The following is a 23,970-nucleotide window of genomic DNA, read 5'->3' as shown; positions in this document are numbered from 1 at the left end:
GTAAAACATTTCCGAAAACCAACGATATACTCTAATGCCTCTCCGTTAAATAGCAAGAATTTTACAAACGCCGTGGACGTTACTGGTGAAATAGAGGATTTGCCGTACATAATTTTCAGAGAAACCTTTCCTTCACAGTGCCACAGTGGTGGCGCCAGGAGAGGACTGGGGGAGGCTACAGCCCCTCCGTCGGAAGCATCTAACTCCCCCATCGGAGGAAATTTTAGGTTATTGTCGGAGCAATTTTGACAAAATAACGTACGAAAACTGCTTTTTTAGTCATTTTAGCCCCCCTGTCGGAAGCTCCAGCCCCTCTGTCGGAAGATTTCTGGCGCCACCTCTGCAGTGCCATCGGAACGAAATTCATATTGGGGGGTGGGGGGAGGGGTGCCCATTGTATTTCTTCTCGTTCAGTACACTGTTATAAAGGAAACATGCTACAGTTCGATAACTATTGGGGGGCCCCAGCCCCTTAGCTCCCCCGCTTCCAACGGGCCTGCTTGAAAAAAGCATCACGAAGGAACTCAACGCGATTAACATATGCCTACATAAAGCAATAATGAATATTTCTTTGTTATTTACACGATTTTTAGCATTAAAAATAAAATTCAAACACTGGAATCCCGATACAACGAACCCTGGATATAACGAACTTCTCGGTAAACGAACTTCCCGGTGTAACGAACTTCCCGGTATAACGAACTTCCCGGTATAACGAACTTCCCGGTATGTCTGGTCCCTTCATCATAATTACTCTCGATACAACAAACTTTTTATAAATTTTTCATCTGTTATTTCTATTTATTCATTTTGCGTGTTCATTTATCACTTAATCTGGTGAGAAATCATGTTTATAATCGGCAAAACATACCGATGATACATTTCAAGCACTGGTTGATAGATTCAGAGTAAAAGATGAAAATTTGATTGCTTCAGAAATTACTGCAAATGAGTAGTACGTTGACAATAACGAATACCTCTTTACATATGAGAATGAGCGACGACAAACATTTATTGAGAGACCCAGATGGAGAACCAGAAGAAGACAAATAAGGATGTGAAGTAACTGAAGACGTCATTCAGCCGCCAACTAGAAGTGAAGTGATACTAGCTTTGTCAATCTCTTGGTCCCAAATAATATGATGAAGATAAAGATTTTCATTTAAAATGACTAATCTTTAGTAACATTTGAATTCAGCTTGGTTTTTTGGAGTTAAATGTGCACAGAAGTTAGAGATAGCATAAACAAGCCCATCGCAGGTTTTTAGGCGTGAACTGCGAAAAGACCTAAAAAACGTTTTCTCCCGGTTTAACGAACTCCCGATAGAGCGAACTATTTTCTGGTTTTTCAGAGTTCGTTATATCGGGATTCCACTGTATCAGAATAAGTAGCACAGAACTGCATCGCTAGTCAATGTCAATATACGGTTCAACCAAGGCAGATACAGGATAACCATTCTTCCCCAGGGGAGTAACTCAAACTTTTTATATGCGGGGAGGTCCATCTGCAGTTATCAAATTTCCCCTAAAAGTATCCAAAACAAACTTTACAGATCAAAATCATCAGCTAAAAAGTGCCGAGAAGTGGTAGCTGAGCCAATATTATTAAAATGTATATTGTTAAATCAGGTACCCAAAAATATTAGCCTGTGCTCCAGACCCCTAACTTGAAAGTGGAGGTCTACTTTCATGTTAGGGGTCTGGGACCGAGGCTAAAAATATCAGACACAAGGAAAATTCTTCCCATAATTTTTGGACGTACATACATAAATTGTTCAAGTGAGGCATTCTGCAGACCTTTGTTTAGGATCACAGGCATTGCAATCGAAACATTCCGTATCTAAATCAAAGAAGATGACGATAAAATGAACTCGATACAAAGCTTTTACAATTAAATCACTTTATTATTACATTCATGATAGTTAAGATTTCACAAATAACATTGTTCAAGACGTAATCATCACAAGCAATTTGTGACACTAGGCATAAACAGCCATTCACTTATTTCAAATCATCCAATTACGACAAAAATGAAATCAATTTAAAATACGACTTTAGTATAAAAATTTGACAATTACAAGTCAACGAATACTCAAAGTATGATTCTCGTAAGAAAACCAATGATACAACAAAGCCGTTTGTTATTTGTAAACTGATCAACAGCCACTATAAGATCCTATGTCGAAACTCTGCAAAAATCTGAACAAAGGGTTAAAATTATCCAACACCAAACACAATATCGACCTTAATATTCTTATCCATTAGAAGAGGCTCCGCAACGCTAATCATGATATTATTGGAAATTAAATTATGGAATTATTTAGCCACGTGTTTTAGGATTTTAGACTGAAAAAAATCCAACATTGTGACGTGGATATCTCATTTTGACATCTGTTTAAAATCTCCAGTTCGGTTACATCCAATACGCTGTAGCTACAACCGATAACTATTTTCAAAATAAGCACCATTTAGGGCCATTTCTTAATCAAAAATATGTTTGAAAAACTGAGCACTAAACTTGAAAAAATACAGACTATTTTATTCCCTTCCTTAAGTCAGCTGTGCCTTGCATTTAAAATCACACACGAAAACCATTAATGGAAAAAAATCGCTTAAAAAAAGTTTTAAAAGCTGTCGACAATGTAAAGCTGAAAAATTTGCAGTAATATAAACAAAAGCGTGCGTCTTAATATCTTAAAAGTGAAATATAACATAGATGGTTAAAACAGTAAATATCAGAATAAGGTTTAAGGTTGAACTATAAAAATCCGAAAACCATAGTTTCGCTAGAGAATTGTGTTCTTATCAAAAGGCGTGTCTACATTGGCGTTGTTGAAGGGACTTGTACCAATGGGGCTATTATTTACGCAAATGCCTGTAACTGCAAGTAACCAAGATAAAACACATTAAATTTGGTGCTACTTTCAAATAGCAATTTATACTCTGGTGTTATTTTGAATTTCATTGTCCTTCTGGTATTGTTTTGAATTAGGTTAACATCTAAGCATCTCTGGGTTTTAAAAAAGCCCTATGAAAAGCACAAAGCTGGTTTTGCAAATATGTCAAGCAAAAATTGTATTGAATTCCATCCAACAGAAAAATGCTACTTCAAAACAACGCCTTCTATTTTCAGCATGTACCCAAAAGACCTATCGCACATTGAAGCAAAAACTTAAAGATGCTCATCCCTTTAATATTTATCAGCAGAGTCATGTAGCCTTTTGTAGACTTAATATACGTAAAAATCTTGGAATATAAAAGAGTATGTTTTCTTGGACAAATAATAGCAGCCTATCTATAATTTTGCAGGCAATTGAATATAAGACCTAAATGTTTTAATTCGAACGATATGCATACTTTCAATGGGTTATAACATATACAGAAGACTTGGAACACATAACAAATTATGTCAGCTGGTGGGTTAGATTTTATGGAAACTGCTAAATGTAACTCAGGTGCCGTGTAAAATATATTGGTAATGCCTGGTAATTTAGCAAATGTATTACGCTTAATATCAAAAATTTAATTTAATTAACATTATATTGTCATAATATCATTGCAGCCAACACCAGAAGAAACTCTGTTAATTTGAATTTGATGGAATTATTGGGTGTTTAAGATCGCCGATAATTTATCATAAAATGACACATGTTTGACATAAAACTACAAATTTAAACTATTTTCTAGAAGGAATAAAACTATCCGGGGATCAAGCGCAAAGCCAAACTGCCTGCACTAATAAAGAGTCGTTTTTGCTAAAACAGTTGACAAATTTTAAATTAAGATACTAATAATTTTACTACTTCATCTAGAATGTACTAGAGACATTAGTTTTTCGAGTCTTATAAATAGTCCATGTTTGTCATCGCATTTGAAATATGACACTCCATTGACAGAGCCATCATTTTTACCTAAAAAAATATGATTGAATAAAAGTGCACATTAATATAATATAATATAATATAATATAATATAATATAATATAATATAATATAATATAATATAATATAATATAATATAATATAATATAATATAATATAATATAATATAATATAATATAATATAATATAATATAATATAATATAATATAATATAATATAATATAATATAATATAATATAATATAATATAATATAATGTCAACGACAACACGATTAAGAAAAACGTCAGCTAGAAATAATCGTATTAACATGCAAGTCTTCGTTTTCGTGCAGAAAAAAAACAACGCATGCAGGAGATGTATAAGAACTAGAGTGACTCACCATTCGGGCTGGTTAATTCCACTCCAGCCCACATGCCATCTGCAAACTCAGTTTTTCCAACGAACCGCACCTGACCGGTGTTATCCCCGCCAAGATTGATCTTGTCACCGATTTTTAAGCCTTGCGTCATCTCATCTTCTACTAAACTCTCCTCCTCCTCGCGTGACAATAACTGACCTTCCTCTGCTGTCTCGGCTACGACACGTTCGTTTTTATTCGAATTAATTTCAATACTGTTCCTACTTTTATCTTTATCATTAACGTCCTGCTCCGTGTTCTCTGACGACTGAACACTTTCTCGTTCATTTGAATTATGTTCGTTTATATCATTCTCTGCAAAATCATCATCTGGTCCCTCAATAATAATAGAAGACAAATCTACGCTATTCTGAGAGATTTCAACGGCCTCGTCTTTTCCTAAATCTTTGTCGAATAAAGCTTTTTGCGATTTAAACGGGGATGTTGGGCTATCATCCTCAATGAGTGGGTGCAGGACTTTTGAAACTGGCGTACTGGACAAATTATTGGTATTCAAGAACTGCGTGTCTGGTAGCCGAAGTTTTGCTGGCGGTGACTCGGCCACGATTTCGCGAGACTGGATCAGGCTAGTCGATTCAAAACCATAGAAACTGTGTCTGTTCGCTGGAATACGAGGCCCTGATCGATTCCGCCTAACAACAGCCTCTCCTGCGTTCATTGATCTGGAAGCGAGCTGTATGCATACACAAGACATTAGAAAATGATGGAAATGATAAATATGCATGCAATTGAATAATCAGGGAATAGCTATAGCTTGTGTGAATTCATGAAAAGACTTGTTTAAAATTGGCAAGACATGTCTGAAGTTATTATCAAGTGGAGGAAGGTCTATGGCACCTGAAAATTTCCAAATATTTAGCTAAATATGAATTCAACAAGATCAACTTACAAGCACAATAGTTTATCGAAGTGAGAAATAAATTTACATTACGTGTCTTAGAAAATAATAATACTTTATGCAATCTTTACACTTTTCAGTAACTTACAGGGACTTCTAGCTCATTTCTCCTTTCCTTTTCTGTCGATTTACCTTCGTCTTTTTCAGCGAGTTCAGAGTTTGACTAAAGAAGAAATTTTAACAACGATCAACAAACATTTGATAAGAACAAATGTACTTTATTTTGCTCGACATTGAAACGTATTTAGCTCCAAAGGTATTGCCTTCAGACAAGATGCTATCATAGCCTGGTTACCTTGCTCGTGAAAATTGCCGCTGCTTTCGAACCAAAAAAATGAAGAAAGATTTTGGGGGAATCAAAGGCAACGGCAGGACGCTCAAAACAAAAGTCCCTAAAAGATCGTTTAAAGCTAAAATCCCTTGAGAAACATTATGCATTGGAAGAACAAGGTAACTCGTCATAATAAAAATAAATCTTCCTTTGGGTTACAACACAAACTCGTGCACTGAGAAACAAAACTCAACAAAGTAGTTTCAACTTACTCCAAAAGTGGTTGAAGCTTTAAACAGGTTGGTGAGACTTTGCTAGAAAACAGAACGTAAAAAGCAGAATATCAGAAAAATCTCTTCAAAATCAAACTTGAAAGATTTAAATACAAATACAATATTGGAAACGAACTTCAAACAGCTGCATTATATTAAATCAACAGCGCACGAAAAAAGATAGAGGTTTTCTGGAAAGAACAAAAGTGATTGGCAATAAGAACTTAAAGATAAAATGTAGTAGACTCAGGAAACCTGTTGCATTGCAGCACATTATAAAATATGATTTCTGAGAATCAACTAGCAACTGAATAGCATTAACGTCATCCATATAATAAAGCAACTTGACCATTGGAGCTTTTGCGTAGAATTCATTAAAATAAAATGAGTAAAATAACGTCCTTTCAAGTTGTAGAAACTGTTGACTACTGCCAGGGATGTGGAAAGCATTTCAAAGTTGGGGACTGTCTCAGAAAAAGGGGCACTCTCCCTGGTGGCTCAGGTCCTGCTCCCCCTCACTATGGCTTAAAAAAGGGCATTAACATGTTACCCAACAGTTAGACATCTTGCAAAATACTTGGTAGTGAAATATTTGATAAATATATTATGAATACATACCGTTCGATTTGCATTGAACAAATTCGGCGTGCTTGCATATTTCTTGAGTGATTGATTAGATCGGCCAACTGTTGCTAGCTTCTCTTCCAGCAAAACTCTTTGCCGCAGCTTGTGCAAATTGAGAATATTCGTTACACGTGTTACACCTTTATTGTACTTTTCAATGGCATCTCCGTCGAATATTTCTTGTTCTGACGTCATAGCATCGGCTGCCTTGCGGGCTAAGTCTTGACGCTCCTCGGTTTCTTCGCCTGATTGCTATTTTGATGGTAAAAAATCATTAATCTAATGCCATACCATTAAGAAAATACAATACAATACAATAAAGAATGATCGCTGAATGTAAGGATCACCTGTAGCGCGCAGAAAAGAACTGTAAGTCACATGATTCTCAAATATACAGAATTCAGAAACAAGAAATTTTTGGACACATAAAAGGGCTGTACTATTGTATATTCCATACACAAAATTCGATTAAAGGGCTATTATTTTATTTCATGTTCACACCAACAACAAAAATACTCAAATGAAGATTTGGCAGCAACAAATTTTGACGTACGGAGCAACCATATTATAACCTTTTTCATAACAATCAAGAACAACTTGTACTGGATATAAATACTCTATTGCTGCTGTAGCTGCCAAGGAAATGATGCAATGAAGTAGCAACTTCAAATGGCACACACAACAATAGAAGAATACAAAAGAAACGAGGGAAAGTACAATAATTAAATCAACGACTCTACTGGGGGTAGAGCTATTGCTACTTAATTCTGCTAACTCAATAGCAGAAAAGCACTTTTTGGAACTGGCACACGAATTTACTCGGCATCCGGTAAAAAAACACATTTGCTTTTAATTTTTGCTTTATGTTGATTCCAAAATTTTTTGCACTTTTGATGTAAAAAATGTTGCTTGAAAGGTTCAATTGATATGTAATCACACTGAAATGTCATAACTATCATTTTTTGTATTAAAGTTTAATAAAAATAATGACAATATCGGTCTTACCTTTGGAATATGAGAAACCAACTGGAACGTTACACCGTTTCTTGACAACACGTTCTAAAAAAGCGATTGATAATTGTAAAATCTCACGTTTTGAAGCTCGACTGTACTTGACTTTTTAAAACGGAGAACAGGCGAATTTGAAACCAGTCTATGATTTTCAAATTAACAGATTTAATACAAAATATATCTGATAATTTCACATTCATTTGTCTAAAAATTCTGATGAAATCTTTTCCATTAATTTAAGAGCAAATAACTGCATTTACCAATATTGTTAGTCTCTTCTAAAGCTACGAACTCAAATACAACGAAAGTGATAGCATTGTGTTTCATCAAGTGAAACAAACTTAAGAGTATGGACTTACTGTGGGTCGAATAAATCTCTTCATAAGACTTTCCTTAAAGCCTTGCTTCTTGTAGATCTTAACGCATATTCGTTTCCTTAATACCAGATCCATAACTGCAGGGCTACACAAACGTAACGTAACCTGCGAAGGAGAAGTTAGCCATATTCAAATATCATTGGGTACAGATACGATCGGGGGATACTGAAGTGGCTCGAGCTTTCAATCAATTGCTGGCCAATCAATGAACGTGTGAGTGCTATTACGCTTATTGATTGGTCAATTTTGATTGACAGATGGCTTATAGTATTTGTCAATAGCACTTAAGTAGCCAAAATGAATCTTATACCCTGTATTGAACAAATTCCTTTAAAAGTCTGCACAAAGATAACGAAACTGGATAAAATAAACCAAAAATAAATATATGCTGGATAAAGAATAAGTGCCACAAGATAGCGGATAGCCTTAACAGTAGTAAGAGAAAATATACTAGGTTTAGAGACAGTTGGCCGGGCAAAACAGCCTTTTAAATAGTCGAGAAAACAGCATACTTCTGAATTTTGTTCTCGAAATTTAAAAAACAATGTAGCATATGAAACCATTCACTTAAATAACAGAAATGGCAATAAAGAGTGTTAACAGACCTTGACAATCAAATAGATCCTTTCGTTGTTCTGCGTGACTCGGTTCAAGTAGAGGGAATCATGCATGGAAGAGTCCCAGGAAGCATATGCAATAACTTTCTGCTGATCATAACGCAAGATGTTGAGGTCAATCATTCGATCTGGTTCCTCTAGCTGAATCAAAGATTTGAGACCTGCTGGTTCAGGCTCCAGATCGGGGCAGCCCCCTAAGACATTCTCTGAAAATAAAAGTAAATCTTCACAACTATATATAAAGTCATCTAAAAACATGCAGGAAGAATTCAAACGAAGGTGTAACCCAGCAATTTGATAACATCTTCACCGCACCCATTTCAAGTATGGAGCTAATCTGCTATGCTGGTTAGGTGACAAAATTTAAAGGAGATTTTCAATAATACTCTTATAATGAAGCAGCTTTGTATAAAATTGTCCCTGCAAAAAAGGCCTTTTTAGCTCAAGGACAAACCAGCAGACACACTTCAGTAAAGTCAGTGAATGAATTTCAGGAGTGATATCGAAAATTTGTTAAGATCATTGGAAAAAAGGAATTTGTAGAAGAATAGCCTTGCTTAAAATATATTCTAATACGCACACAACATAAAGCTAAATGAAATAAGGGAATTATCACATGTAATTTTTAGCAAAAAGCAAGAGAAATATAATTGAAATAAGATTAAACAGCAAACGTACCATCTAAATTGAGAAAAATGAGCGGGATGTGCTTTTCCATTCCAGGACACGGGTTCCTTGAGAACAAAAATGTGAGATATGAGCTGTTTGAGCTGTTATTATAAACACACACTCTTAAAAGGGAGTATCTTGAGATCTGGCAAAGGAGGTTTCTTGAAATACTTTTAATTTTGAAATACTGGTAACATTCCCAATAGGCAAGCGGCACTGATTGGTCAACGTCAACAGTCATATGCTCGTGTTTCTGATTGGCCTATTTCGATCCACAACTGGGTATATATATTTCCTAGCGTAGAGTTTTCGGTCTATGTTCTGATGTTTTAAACTCTGAAGAGTGTCAGACGAAAAGCTTTAGTTTACTAAATGTTTGCTTTTTTCAAAGCCATTTTGAAATACTTTTATTAACAGCTGAATATGGTAAAAACATACCAGTCAATAGGTGCTCCTGGCACACCACTTCCGGGAGCAGGGCATAAGACATTGTTTCGTTCCTCTGTCAGAGAAACCCATTGGTCAATTAATAGGCCTTCTCTTTCCTTATCAGCGACACTTTTATCTGTAAATAAAGCAAAAAGCTCATCATCTACAAAATACTTGAAATTTTCAGACTCAAGATGGTATACCAACAAGGGAGTCTGCATAGAACGTATCGGTCGAGACAAATCTAATCAAATCATTAGTAAGGTAACAAGGATATTCCAAATGGACACAAAACTGGAAGAGCTAGCCAGTAGATGCCAGCAAAGTGGTGTTATCCAAGGAAAGTTTTTACAAAATGAACTAATAATAAAATATGAAAATAATCTCAACACTTAAAGATGAAAACCTTATACAAAGCATATTCATTTATCGATTAAAAAAAAACTTTTTGGATTTACCTTTTTTATTGATCAAACCCTGTATTTTTTCATCCAGGTACTCTCGCCTTTTCAAAAGGGAACTGGACCATTTATCACGCAATCTATGGAAAAAACGGTGGGATTGATCAATTTTTTGTTGCAAAAAAGGAAATGTAAAATGAAAACGTGTTGCTGGGATGTTCTCAGGAAACTATGACAGAAATTTCGAAGGAAGGCTTAGTCGAAGACAGAAATACCACTTCACTATTCTGGACTGATAGGAAAATGCAAGGTAGCTCTTTGACATCAATTTGAACTAATAATCAAATCATGTATCAAGTCATGAGACTTGAATACTGGGAGAAAACAGTCTTCTTCCATACCTTTAAACACATAAACATAAACTGTCAAGGAAAGTTTGAAATGCACCCAGTATCGCATAGCCAAAACATAAAAATAAGATTCTTGCATAGGTAAATGTATAACTTTGCCTTCAAAATAAATATCACTACACTACGGTGTCTGTGCTATTTCTAATACCTTTGCTCCATGTTTACCACAACTTACAGCTACAACTGACAAACTGAAAAGAGCGATAATCTTCCTAAATTATGGTTGTTGTCTTTCTTGCCTTCATCCCTTTATCATTTAGAACATCTTCTGCCCCCTTAGATTTTACAACTTCATTTAACTGAGCATGATGTCCTTAATCTACGACGTTCAATATTACGGCAAATCAAACATTGTAAGGGATGGTACTATCTCAAACCTTTGCAAATCACGTTCTTGGTAGCTGTCTAGGCCCTTCTGGATTTTCACTCGAACTTTGACACTCCCAATAGCTATTCCTTTAATTCGTTCTAACACAACTGGCAGCTGACCCTGCTTTGGAACAGCAACCTGAACGACTATTCGCCTAGAAAAGCCCTGCCTTAGCTGAAAGACGCCACCACATTCAGTTGCATCCCTGGTTTGTAACTCAACTGGAGAGTACGTCCCTTGCTCGTTCAGTTCGTGAATTTCTGCCCAAAGCTCAATCTTTCGGACCAGCTCATTCCACCTACACGAAAAGATTCAAAATTTGGTTGAAAACTACATCGATGATCAGGTCTATTTAATTCAGATTCAACCTATGTCTATTTATTTACATAATCCAAACACGAAAAACAGGTATTAATGTTATTAATGTTAGAAGACAAGACAGCCTGTAGAATATATGTTAGTAGACACTCTTCAGAATCGGATACGCGCCAAGTTGTTTTGGGCTTGTATATAGCAGGATGAGGGTTAGGTTAAATTGAAAAATAAATGAAGCTCAACTTGATGTTTTTTCGGAAAGTCAAATGAGTAAAAAATTCCCAAACTGCTCAAAATCAGCTCTATATGAAATTAATCAGCCACGGGTATAAAATTAGCACAAGAAGGGATTTAGAAAAGTTGACGAGTAGGGTTAGTTGTATCAGAAGTGAAGAGCGGTTGTCAACGTTGTTGCATACAAGCAAAAACAAAGAATAACAGAGGTCTGCAAACGGATCAGGCAACTGCTAATTAAAAGCGAATAGTTAGTTGCATTAGTTCGTTAGAGCGTTATGAAAATTACTGTCTACTGGGTTGTTATTAAATATTAATTGTTAGCTGTTTTTATCTACCACAAAATAACAGTAGACAAATCAAGTAACCGCATCAAAAGTTGTTATGGGTTAAAGAAAGCTTTGAATAACTACACTAAAACTAATCCGACAAGAATAATCAGCAATAGTGATTTGGTGAAGACTGTTGAATCCAAAAGCATCGAATTCCATTATACGTAGCATATATGCACAACTTAATGGAGTGGCCACACCATAGTTTCTTCAACCAAAGGAATTAATAAGGGACAGTCAAACTGGCTAAGTTATATTGGAAGGTCTAAGTTATTATTGCCTTCTTTTGAAGTTAACACTCTTCAAATTTCAGGAGCTCAGATTCCTATAACTAGAACAACTGTAAAAAGTCTTCTATGCTTAGGCCAATGAGGCTATCGCTAGCAAACACTATCAGAAGATCGGGCCAGTTATCAGATTAGACAGTACTAGTTATCAATAAGTGTGTAGCATTTTGTTAAATCTTGTAGGCAAAGCTGCAGTCAGTCATAACTCTAGACAGGTATGTATTTTAGAAACTATGTCATGAAACTACAAGTTAGAAGCGTCTTTATAAAATGTAGAAGAAGATGCACTGCCTTTATTCTAAATCGAAAACTATTTAGAAGCACAAATAAATATTAGTATAGATAACATCGGAAAAAAACAGCACTACCACGTGTATCAGACAAGCTAAAAATCACAACAAAACGTTTACATCTAACAACTTTTGTTGTTAAAAATCGGCAGAGCTCTGGTTCTTAGTGATATGAAAATAAAGAATCTAAGATGCGATCTAATCTTATGAAACAAAAAAGGCAAGATTTTTAAGTGTTCTTATTATTTCATTAGAAGGTGCAACAGCAGTGATGATTATCTTGATGATACAAATGATGATGAAGTGAACAAAATGAGACTATTGACAAAAAGCATTAGGAAAAGGATTCTATTAGTAACTCAAAAATTGTGGTGTGACGATAACGACAAGGTGGAGCACAATAATTCACGAAGCCAATTATGTCGAGGAAAATTTATAACAACATCATGATATTTTCAACAACCATAATTAAATTTTTGCAGTAAAAACATCCTCTAGACCAAATAAAGAACATGAAAAATACACTAAAGGCTTGAAATGATTCTTCCCAAAGATAGATACAAAGAAAAATGAATTACGACTTATAGAGAAAACAAATTCGCATTTGGAAATAGGCCTTGTAAAAATGTTTCCACTTTTAAAATAAAAATAAAATACAGGTAGGAACAAATGAAATTTTGAAAGAAAAACCAAACTAATTTTATATAATAAACCAAGAATAATCAACATCCAAAACAATTCAAAGAATGCTAGAATAAAAAAATGAATAAATACACGCGAACGATAAGTATAAGATAAACACAAACACAACTAAAGGCAAACCCCAACATATTACAGATCTAAAATTACCTTATTCGATGTATGACTTGAACTTTGGGTAAAGTGCTTGTGTAGATAAAACAAAATAAGCACTTATATAAAATGACAGCAAAGACATAAAAATCATAGCACAAACAACGATAGAAAACATAATCAAAAATAAAGACACACAAAGGACCTAAATCTTCACAGAAAAAGTTTCTCGATTCTTGTGTGGGGAATAGGCCGAGCAACAAACATCTATAACCGAATATACCGTATTTCCTTTAATGAACGCCGCCCTCTGATAAACGCCGCCCTCTATTGAGCGCCGCATCCAAAATTTGGAGTTTGTAATAAACGCCGCGGCGTCCTTTAGAGGAAATACGGTATTCTTCAAGGATTACGGGTAAAAGAAATCAATTAAAAAATCGGGACTTGCAGCAATATATTCGGGTGTAATGTTTTCCTTAAAAAAGGAAGTCCTTCAGCTACAACTTTTTGGGGCCTTAAAAAGTAACAGGAAGGTAGAGAAATAAAATATAAGTAACAACAGGAGCAAAAAAAGTAATAACAGAAAAAAAGTTTTATATATTTATTATTACAATTATTATTTTAAATGCAATTCATTGACGATTTAACAAAAAATCACACCTCTATATTTTTAAAAAATCACACACCATTTAGAATTTATCAAAAAAAGGAATTGTTTTAATTTTTGCAAACAAAAGTATTGATTTGTATTTAGCACAAAAGTTGGTTGGGGTGAATTAAAAAAGGCCACATGCAGCACAACATGATACAGACAAAAAATGCCTCTAGACAGCAAGCATAATCACAACAACAAAAGGACAAAGATAGAGAATCAAAATGACAAAAAATAAAAAAATTGATAAGTAAACAAGGTTATCTTTGTGTGCAACAATTGACCACTTAATAATTGTTTAATAAAATTTATTCAAACTTCCTGCTTTTCTATCGCCTCAAAGTAACCATACTGCCAATTATCAACACAGAATTGACTGTCTGTTACTGAAACTGTCACCGAGACAACTTTAAATGACGCAGAGTCTTTAAGTAATGATTCACCAGGGTTTATCATCGTCATCCCCAACTGACAAATCCTCGAAAAATATAGTTGTGACATAGCCATTTACTTCAAGGACTCGGTATGGCCTCACACCTTATAAGAATGCTCCATCTCATTCATACCAGCGCAGACTGTCAATCGACATACTAATTTGTTCTTGAAAACTGGCACCTCCGACGCAAACTTATTCATAAAACCATGAAAAAAATCTGCATTATTTTGAAGCACTTCTAAACTTCTTTATTGTAAATTAGAGGGACTGTACCACGTTAAGGCTAACAAGTGAGAAGTAAATGCTTGGTGTTTTGCCCAAACATCCAAATATCCAAACATCCAAACATCCAAACATCCAAACACCCAAACACAAACCATACAAAATAATTTAACGTGTTGTGGTGTTATGAAAAATTTGATGGACAAAAATATCTATCTTTCAAAGATAGATAAAGAAAGATAGTTGGAGAAATCAGTTGTCGGAAATGCAGAATGCAGCGAATTCATGACACGGACCACAAAAAAAGTATATAAATAAATGAATAAGATATAAAAATTTTAAGAGAGAAAAATGTCAAGATTAGGAGAGAAGAAGATGGTGGAAAGAGACGATGAAATGAAAAATGGCCTAAAATCTAATCACAGCTGGCAAAGGTTTACTCACAGATGCAACACATGGATACAAACACAGCTTTCTGAAAAATCATTATGACGCTGAAAATGTAATGTCATCAAATACGGAAGTCGACCACTGGTGTTTGTTCCATTGCCATGCTACTCTTTTTTTGATCAAAGCTATCAAAATTTACTTTAATTGCATACAGTAAAACCTCCATTGACAGAAACCTCTATCGATCGGACACCACTCAGCAACGGACATTTTTTGTCCCAAATGGTCAAACGGTCTAAAAGGAATGTCTGTACAACGTGCTCCTCTAAATAATAGACAATTACACATGTCCAAACAGTGCCTGTTATATGGAGGTTCTACTGTACTTTCAAATTTATCATAAAGGTATTCAGACTACAAATCTGAGCATTACCCTGAATGTAGACCATTCCTTTGAAGATGCTTAAAACTCATCATTATAAAATTTATTGCAACCAATTTGATTTTTTTAATATTTTCTTTTAACATGTTGATTAGATTTACAGGGCAGCTTTGACTTAAATCTCACAATACTTTTATATTTTTCAAAAATTTTTAAATGTTATTGTGACAACAAGGAAATTTTAACCCTTCATCGGGAAACAATTACTCTAGAATATCGATTTAAGGGAAAGTGTAAATTTTAGAGGAAATAATTTTTTTACACTAAAATAACTACTTTTATTGAAAGAAAACTGATCTTTAAAAACTATAAACATTTTTTTAATAAACATGAACTTTATAAATATCTATTAGCCATCTGCTAAGTTGTCATTATTTTTAAATGCAAATTTTTATTTTGATGGTTAAAAAGGATTTTTGAGGTTTTGAGGGTAAGGTAAGGCACATTTGATAAATACCTCTCCGCTGGTGTTTTAGTGTCATCTTGGTCAGTGGGTATTTTCCAATTGTATCTTTCTGGCGACTCGTAACCCTGACTTCGGTTTCCATATACCTCTATGGCCAAAGACGATTCAGAAATATACTCGAGAAAGTCATCATTTATCTCAAAGTTGAAGATCTGCAAAAAAATAGGTAGTTGAAAGTTCACATTTAAGGACTGCAAAAAGCAATAATTGACTGAAAGGATCGTGACTGCGTACAAAGCCATTGCCCTCGTTTACCAAATAAATACATCAAAATTTCTAGGATATTAATTTGACATCATGCCTATTTCTAATATAAAATGTATAAAATAAAAACACAAGGTAACAATTTGCTTTTAGTTTGATTTCTAAGACATAAACTGTCACACATATTATTCACAAATAAGAATTCTCTGATGGCAAACCTAGTTTCGAAACGTTTTGAATAAAATTACTTATTAATGTCTCTACCATTCATGTCTAATATTTTTCAAGTTTATTTCTGTTGCGTCGTGTCTTAACTAAATATTACCTTTTATATCTACTAATAATGATTGCCAATTAACATCGATTATTAAATGCTACCAATATGATGAACGATAAAATGATCATCGTCGCCTGTCTAATCCTTCCGTTCATAATTAAATGACATTTTCCGCTGAAATGTAACAGCTAGAATAGTTGACTACTTTCGTAATGCTACTCTTGAAAAACTGACAGTGTTAGGCCATCCTAGATAGCATTCGTGTACAGGGCAGAGCTTGAGTACAAAACTGGTACTGCCAAAACATACCTGTGAATGTTTGAATTGCATTGCATTAGATTTCGGCACACCATCAGCAGATACGGCTACATTGATCGGTGGAACGACAGTCAGAGGTTGGTCGTACAGGTTGTATTGGCAAAAGACGTAGTTACAGAGAGTTGGTGGCAATCCAGTGGCTTCATGAATGGTTACCTGTGTAAAAACATGGTATGCATTGTTGCAGAAGCAGAGGTATAGGACACGTGACTGATTTAAGTAATGCGAGGCCGAATGAAACCTAAGTTTTGAGAAAAGGCCAACATACGACGTAGAAAAAAATCCAAATGGTAGCAGAGGGAGAAAAGGGTTGAAGGTTTCCACCTGTCAAAGAAAAACATTTCCGATGTCTTAAAATAATGAGTCAAATCGCATTTTAATGAAAACATATATAACATAATTAGTTGATCAAAGCAAATATGAGTTCATGAGCGAAAATAAGCTAGATATGTGAAAAAATGGGCAGTGAATTTCACAATACAAAGAAAAATTGAAACTACAGAAACATGTTTGCTCACCTGAACCTGTATCGTTCTTCCAACTTCAAACTGTTGTTCAACATCAGATTCGCTGTCACCCGATGACTGACTCTCACTATCACTCCCGTCTGTTAAATAATTGATAGCACAAGTTGAACCGTGCATCGAGCACAAGAAACGAATTTGCAGTCAATGAATCCCTACCACTACACAATCACATTAAACTATTAAAAATCTAGTATCGAAACTACAAACACGAATATTTAACTGCAATCGTTTTCTTTGCAGCTACTTGTAAAAAAAATTTAATATTTCCAGTAGTTAGTTTGCGGTTCCAGATAGTCTTAAGGCAGATAAAGACACCTAAAAAAATGCAGGCCAGAAATCGTATCACTATGGCTTTGTGCTAACACATCTTCTTGCTTCGATATCGAAAGATACTCAAGTGGCTCAAGTGGTGCAAGTGGCAAGCGCCATATCAACCATTGACCAATCAATAAGCGTATGAGTGGCGTCACGCTTTTTGATTGGCCAATGCTTGATTGACAGATGGCCTAAGCCATTTTAGCATGAGTCGATTGCCTTTAAGGAGAGGACGAGGATTCTATAGAATCTCGTAGACATTTCACTTGATTTTTTTAGAAACTTCTTCTATGACGCAAGTGAATTTATGTCATGAAGAGAAACATTCTTGGTGCTATAACAAGGGTGTTAATGATTGTCAAGATAAACGCGTATTTGTTTCAAGGTAGCTAGGCCTTCCTGGCTCCTTTCCTGATTAACGTTACGTGTGCAGCGAGAGAAGCTCGAAGAGTTCAACCAGCACGTATCTGTCCACTGAGGCAAGAGGCAGCATTGATATCCATTACGTTATAGAAGCGACTATAAATCTTAGAGTTATATATATACATACCATGAAGGCGCCTTATGTCAACCATGAGCTTCCCACAAACCTGCAAGGAGGATAACCTTGTGAAAGAATGAAAGACTAGAAAACTATTTCTAATTTTCTTATGACCTCTTTCAATTTTCAGTTTTGCTTTATTGAAATATAAAGGCAACAAAAGATCCAGCATGAGTGATGCAATTAGGGGTGATTCGATGAATGATTTACCTCTCCTTGTTGGCTGATGATTGGGGCAGCATAGTCTAATGGGACACTTTCGAACAGACACTCGAGCCATATGGTGGCAACACCAATCAGCGTATGACATTCAACTTCATAAAACAGTCCATCGTCATCAAAACTATCGCTGTCCTGTAAACGAGAACTCGAGTTAAACATCGCAAAATAAATGTACAGAGAAACATTTTTAAGTTAGTAGTACCCCAGATAACTCGGATTTTCATTAAGACCAGGGGCGGATCAAGAGCAAATTTGAAGGAGGGACAGTTGGTAGTGGGGGCGCTAAAAAATTTTCAAGAACTGGTGACGAGAGTACGCTGTATACAACAATTTCAGATCCATATTTGGAATAAACACCATAACTTTGAGGTAATCCTTGAAGCAAATTAACCTATTGGACCCAGAACCTTTTTCAGCTGATTATCATTCTTCAAAAGGGGCGCACAATTTCCAAAAAAGGGGCGCCAGACTTGCTTCAACTCGTTAAAGGAGGGGCAACTGCCCCTAGTTGCTCCCCTTAAATCCGCCACTGATTAAGACGGATAGCATTTCAAATTTAATTATATTTTTATTGGACTACCCTAGTCAAGTCAAAAGTTGTACTCCCAATAGGTCGGACATCTGCTAAGTCAGACCATTTCCTTCAACCCTTTGAAGGTCTGACTAAAAGACTCATTGCTAACAATGAGCCTTTGCGAGCGTAGAGACGATCCAAACAATGGCAGTAAACTTCTACGGATTAACTAAAATTGATTACAGACTGTCTTAAAATACATTATGGGATGCTTGCACAGTGCAATGGCTCATTGTTAGCAATGAGTCATAAACGTGACCAAGAGATAGTTATGGTAATGACAAAGAAATTAACATTTAGATTGACCTCTGTTGAGTAGAAAAACTAAATATTTACTGGTCTATACTAAATATAGATCTTAAATCGAACTCTACTTCCAAAAGTCTAGTTTTTTTTAGGTTGGAAGCCAATTGGAAAAATAGCTCATAATTATCGCCACTTTAAAACAGTCGAAAACCTGAGGCTCATTAGAGAAGTTACAGGCAGCAAATTTTTCCTATCATGGCATGTCGCAGTGAGATTCTTAAGTTTTGAAACCTATAGTTAATGACGTCACAAGCATAACTAGCGCGTTTTAATAAATCCAGTCTTTAAGAACAAAGACCATCTACTCTGAAAGTGCCGGATTCTTTTTTAACCTTTTTAAATAGACGAATATTTAGAAATATCCATAGAAAAGCAAGTGATTCGAAAATAAGTAGATAATGTGTGCTAACTTCAATTTGGCAAGACTGTCTAGAGAAATAATGAGATTTTCCTCTTGTCTAGGTAATTCACACTTTCTTCACCAATCGAAAACATCCCTGCTTATATGTGAATATTTTGCTTTCTGCTGTATTTTAAGAAATTTGCAAAGAGAATTGACCCTTGCCTGCGCTGTGTGTGCATCCGTCCAAAAGGAGATAAATATTTTTTTGGATGAGAGCATTTTTGTTTCCGGCTACAACTTTTCTTGTTTTGACGTAATTGATTGAAAGTACGAACGTGCGAATGCAGAGATTTTCTTCTTCAACTGAGTGATCAACTGTTTTTTTAAACACCTATCCGGTTTGTTGGCTTTCTTAGCAGTAAAATGCGAGAATGCCGAAAAAGAAAACAGCTTTGTTCTTCGTGATCAACATGTTTATCTGTGGGAAGGCCGACGTAATACCATCTGCTTTATTAAGAAATATAGAATATTAGGCTATTTGACTTACGGGACTAGCTGAGCTCTCCATAACTGTCTGCTGATACAGATCGCGCATTCCGTATAGTTTGTTCTTCAATTTCTCGACAGACCACACTAAAACATTAAAAAGAGAATCAGTAAATTTAAGTGAAAATGCTTCTTTGCTAATTTATATCAACAAAGTTCGCTTAAGTAATGTTTATCTTTGGTCAGTTATCCTGATACAAAATGTCAGAAAGATAGAAACATAAGTCAGATATCAAACGTTGCTAGCGCGTGAAGACACTTCGAGGAAGTAGCCAGAACTACTGAGGTTTACAAGGGTACGGAAGGTGAAGGGATGATAAACATGGTCAGTTTAAATGATGATTTGGGAAATTTAGGCCTTCTGAGAACTAACCAGACAGCTGAAATGCAGGGTTGGGTCACATGAGAGATGAAGAGAGGCCGTGACTGACAAAGGGGTTGAAATCATAGGAAATCAGCTTTCAATTTAAAAATGACATAACGATAAGAATCTGGTACCTTGGGTTCCGCGTTTGCTATGCTTGACAACTATGGCTACTTCGCTGGTCAAAGGCGTTCTGTTTCCACCAAGACTCAAGCTTGATGTTGGAATCTGGAACGATTAGAGGATTAACCACTTAGCTTAACTTATTCAACAAAATTACAATGATACGAACAAATTAATATACGAAAAAGGAACGTCCCTAACGATATAAAAACAAGTGCAGTTAAAAAACACCGTAAAAAGAGATTTGACCAAACGGTCAAAATTCGAACAAATTTTTTAACAAAATATCAGACAAAACTTCAGAAGAATTCTCAATATTTTCAATGTCAGAAGAAGTGTATTAAACTAGAATGTTTCCTTGGTTTGTTATACATTCATCGTAAAAAAAAGTTCGACCAGCAAAAACAAATATTTGCTTAAGCGACTGGGTAAAGTTCTTTGGTTAAAGTACCAAAAAGACTTCCAAATTTCGACAAAAATATGATAATCTGAAAATTATTATGTTTATAGAAGATCAACTTGGCAACACTCGGTAAGATGATCTTTTTAGCAGTTGATGAAAAATGATAATGAAAGATCGTGATAACACATGATTTCATTTCTATCAGATAAAAATAATACGAACTCTGGTTTTATCTGTACACTTCCTATCAACCATTTTTTCTATCACCAATAAAACTAAACAAAAACAAAACTCAAATTTAATTACAGTTGAGCTGAAGACAAAAAACAACGTCAGCGAGCTCTTTCCAATTCCAATATTACAATCTTGCAGTGTAAACAAAAGTTGTGGGCAATAAAAAGATCAGACACGAAATAATTGAACACCAATCAATTCCATTATAGAAATTTGTTATGGAATAGTTGAGCTCACCTGTAACGTGACTGCATACTCGACGTTTTTACCCATCTCACTGCTAAGTTGATTGGCTTCCCTACAAAGCACATCAAAAATATCTTTGATTTTTCTATTAAGCGAAAATCGAATCAATAAATTGAAATAGTTGTGTATAAAAGTGACATCAGTTCTATGTGCAATGTTGTTGCCAGCAGTCATAAAGGGGGAAAAAGAGGGGGGAGGGTGGTTTGAGGGGGGTAGCCTTCGGCGAAATCACACCCTCTTTATATTACATCAGTGGGCAAATTCTGCATCATTCCAGTGCTGCTTTTTTCTAAGAATGCTGATTTTCATAAGCAAAATTTAACGAAATAGAATTTTCTCCTATTCAGTAAACGTTTATCAATTTTTTAGAAGAATTAAGTAGACTTTAAAAGTGGGAGTGTAACCACCCCACCCCCAACCCCCTAGGAGCCGCAAATGACTATATTAAATCTCAATATTACCTGACAAACGAATTGGCTCTGAGTACTTCTTCTCGTAAAACTCGTAAGCTCTCTTCAAACGACATATCTCTCCTGCAAAATAATTCACACTGAAACTAGTGATACTACTTAGATCGCTGTTATAATTAAAGGTGCTTGGATTTTACAACAGATACTGAGGTTTTAAAATTGCACCAGCATCACAAACAGGAAAATAAAAGCACAGGATAAATAATATAATCCTTAAAGGAATATTTGGAGGGTAAAATGCATAACACCCAAGATCGAATACGATGGTGATATCCACATCGCAAAATTGACGGTGCAGGTTGTTTACAGTTTGAAATGAGTGTAAATTTGATTAAGTCCAAAAATTATGTCAACAGTAATTTCTAAGAAGTAACCAATCACTTACCCTTCAAATGGGTCTTGGTTCTTTTCCTCAAGGAGGTTGAAATTTGATCCTTCACGATCCGAAAGTCGTGATCCATAACCAGAGGTTGTGAGACTCAGCCTTCCATCCATGCTTTGGGGGGCATCTGACAGTGAATCCACTGGGGTGTTCTTCCGTAGTCTTTCTATTTCTTCCTCGTATTGCTTTCTTTGCTCCTCCAATGCACCTAACATTCAGACAGACCGTTCAGTTTAGAAACAACAAATTCCAGTCTGCAGATGTTATGTAAAATTGTTCTAGACATAACTTGAGGAGCCTTAGAATAAAACGAAACATAATCGCAGACACATTTAATTGTTGCAAACTGTCCTTCTCAAACTTTGCATATGGTACTTAGAAAAAGATAGTTATAAGTTACAGCTCAAACTTCACCCCCGATGTGATCATCAGACAACAGTACATCAGGCAGAACAGTTGACTGATGATAGTACCAAGCGCTCCCGAATTGCAACTGAGATCCATTTTGTTCTATGCAACATAGTGTGTGCAGCCCTACCTATACGGCATGGAGCACTCTATGATAGACCGGTTGAACAGCAATTTTCATTCCTACTAGGAATACTATCAATCACTCCTGAACCGGAGAGCCTGGGGCCGAGCTGCGAGTCATAAGTGACATTATCCAAAGTTTTTACATGAAGTTTTATGATCTGCTTAAATAATCAACAGAGCGAACTTCTCTCATTTCATAACTCTAATATTTTGACAGCATTTGTCCATTCAATAATAAGGTAAAATTTTCTTAGTTTTGTTTATATTTTATAGGCTCGTATCAAGTGCATACGTCTGTCACATTAGGCACACTAGGTTCAGAACACAACCACAGAATCCTGGTTCTAGTTTCAGTGTCTTTGGTCAAAAGCCTATGGCACATTTCTGTCCAAACAGACGAATGTTTGGCCATGTGGTTGGCAACATCTTCAAATCAAACCTAGGACTACATGTATCATTTGCATTGGTATAAACTGCAATGAGTACCCTGTTTCTCTTTTTCATGGTGCTCTTCTAGATGTTTGATGATATCCTTGATTGGTTCTAGGAAAGAATTATTAACATGTGCGGATCAACTAAGGACAGTGCTCAAAACTTCAATAGCAATTCACAAAAAACTAACTTTCCTCTTGGCTAAATCAATATCTTGGGAAACTAATCATAAAAGAATTATAACGACGTTGCATCAAATTATAATGTTAAAACTATACGTTTTGAAGCAATGAGGATTTGAAATGATTTTTATTGGGTATATAACAAGCAAGATACAGATTTGATCGTAATTTTGCAAATATTTGAATGAATGATGTTGAGACAAACTTTATGTCTTATTTGATTAGAGAACACATAACCATTAATAATTTGATGTTGACTTAGTGTAATGGTTTGGAATCATCTATCAGTTTCTTTAAAAATGTACGCAAGGGGCAGTGAAAGTCAAGTATTTTAACGAATTTTATATTTAGGTATTTGTTAGGCTGCATACCCTTGCTAAATAGCCTGAAACTCTTGCCATTCTTATCGGCCGTGGCAGGCCCTAGGATAATGAAAGAATAACAGCTTGCAATTTCAATGATTACGTTGGGGATAACAGAGTTACATTTTATCAGATTGTGAATTAATTCTGACAAAACTCGTTTGAGCTTCGACAAGAAACGTATTAACAGTGCTTTTACTTTTAAATATTTTGGCGTGTTAATTTTGGCAATAATTTAGTTGCAATTTATGTCGTTACTAGTCAAAATGGCTGAAGTGAAATATTTGAGGCATAACATAGGTCGAAATAAACAAAAAAAATATGGTGCAATAAATTTACTAATAGTTTTACAGGGTAAAATGAAGAATATTTCAAAATAACAGGTATGTGATTGCGAAAATAAACTAAATTCATCTCATTTCAAACAGAAGGTAAAATTCGTTATTCAGAACACAAAAACAGCGAAATAAGGAAGTTTGTGTTTCTTCGGGCAATGTTCCTTTCAGAATATGCTGATAACTTCGAAGTTTAGTTTAGAAGTGAAGTTAAAAAAATCTG

The 23,970-nt window shown here is 35.3% G+C and overlaps 1 protein-coding gene across 3 annotated transcripts in view; it reads right to left on the bottom strand.

Moving 5' to 3' along the window:
• Positions 1-1,883: 1,883 nt before the first annotated feature.
• LOC135689658 (kinesin-like protein KIF13A) overlaps positions 1,884-23,970 on the bottom strand; it is a 42,804-nt gene continuing 20,717 nt past the window's right edge. The window contains exons 20-44 of one of the 3 annotated variants that reach the window (XM_065206964.2): positions 23,422-23,472; positions 22,923-22,979; positions 21,906-22,110; positions 21,512-21,583; positions 21,042-21,102; positions 20,179-20,272; positions 19,682-19,767; positions 17,900-18,043; positions 17,699-17,738; positions 16,825-16,913; positions 16,298-16,462; positions 15,499-15,659; positions 12,957-12,992; positions 10,657-10,947; positions 9,927-10,009; positions 9,478-9,604; positions 9,049-9,104; positions 8,359-8,576; positions 7,736-7,858; positions 7,371-7,424; positions 6,360-6,617; positions 5,742-5,783; positions 5,287-5,361; positions 4,262-4,973; positions 1,884-3,911 (exon numbers count right to left, since the gene is read on the bottom strand). In XM_065206964.2, coding sequence (XP_065063036.2) covers positions 3,805-3,911; positions 4,262-4,973; positions 5,287-5,361; positions 5,742-5,783; positions 6,360-6,617; positions 7,371-7,424; positions 7,736-7,858; positions 8,359-8,576; positions 9,049-9,104; positions 9,478-9,604; positions 9,927-10,009; positions 10,657-10,947; positions 12,957-12,992; positions 15,499-15,659; positions 16,298-16,462; positions 16,825-16,913; positions 17,699-17,738; positions 17,900-18,043; positions 19,682-19,767; positions 20,179-20,272; positions 21,042-21,102; positions 21,512-21,583; positions 21,906-22,110; positions 22,923-22,979; positions 23,422-23,472 — 3,407 coding nt within the window. In that variant the 3' untranslated portion in view covers positions 1,884-3,804. The remainder of the gene's footprint in view (positions 3,912-4,261; positions 4,974-5,286; positions 5,362-5,741; positions 5,784-6,359; positions 6,618-7,370; positions 7,425-7,735; positions 7,859-8,358; positions 8,577-9,048; positions 9,105-9,477; positions 9,605-9,926; positions 10,010-10,656; positions 10,948-12,956; positions 12,993-15,498; positions 15,660-16,297; positions 16,463-16,824; positions 16,914-17,698; positions 17,739-17,899; positions 18,044-19,681; positions 19,768-20,178; positions 20,273-21,041; positions 21,103-21,511; positions 21,584-21,905; positions 22,111-22,922; positions 22,980-23,421; positions 23,473-23,970) is intronic. The other 2 variants (XM_065206966.2, XM_065206968.2) reach the window with 2 other exon arrangements.

Source organism: Rhopilema esculentum, chromosome 5, assembly GCF_057945365.1.
Source record: "Rhopilema esculentum isolate cy_ngs chromosome 5, ASM5794536v1, whole genome shotgun sequence".
NCBI lineage: Eukaryota > Metazoa > Cnidaria > Scyphozoa > Rhizostomeae > Rhizostomatidae > Rhopilema > Rhopilema esculentum.
Note: the sequence above shows the minus strand (reverse complement) of the source record. Positions and strands in the feature narration are given on the sequence as shown.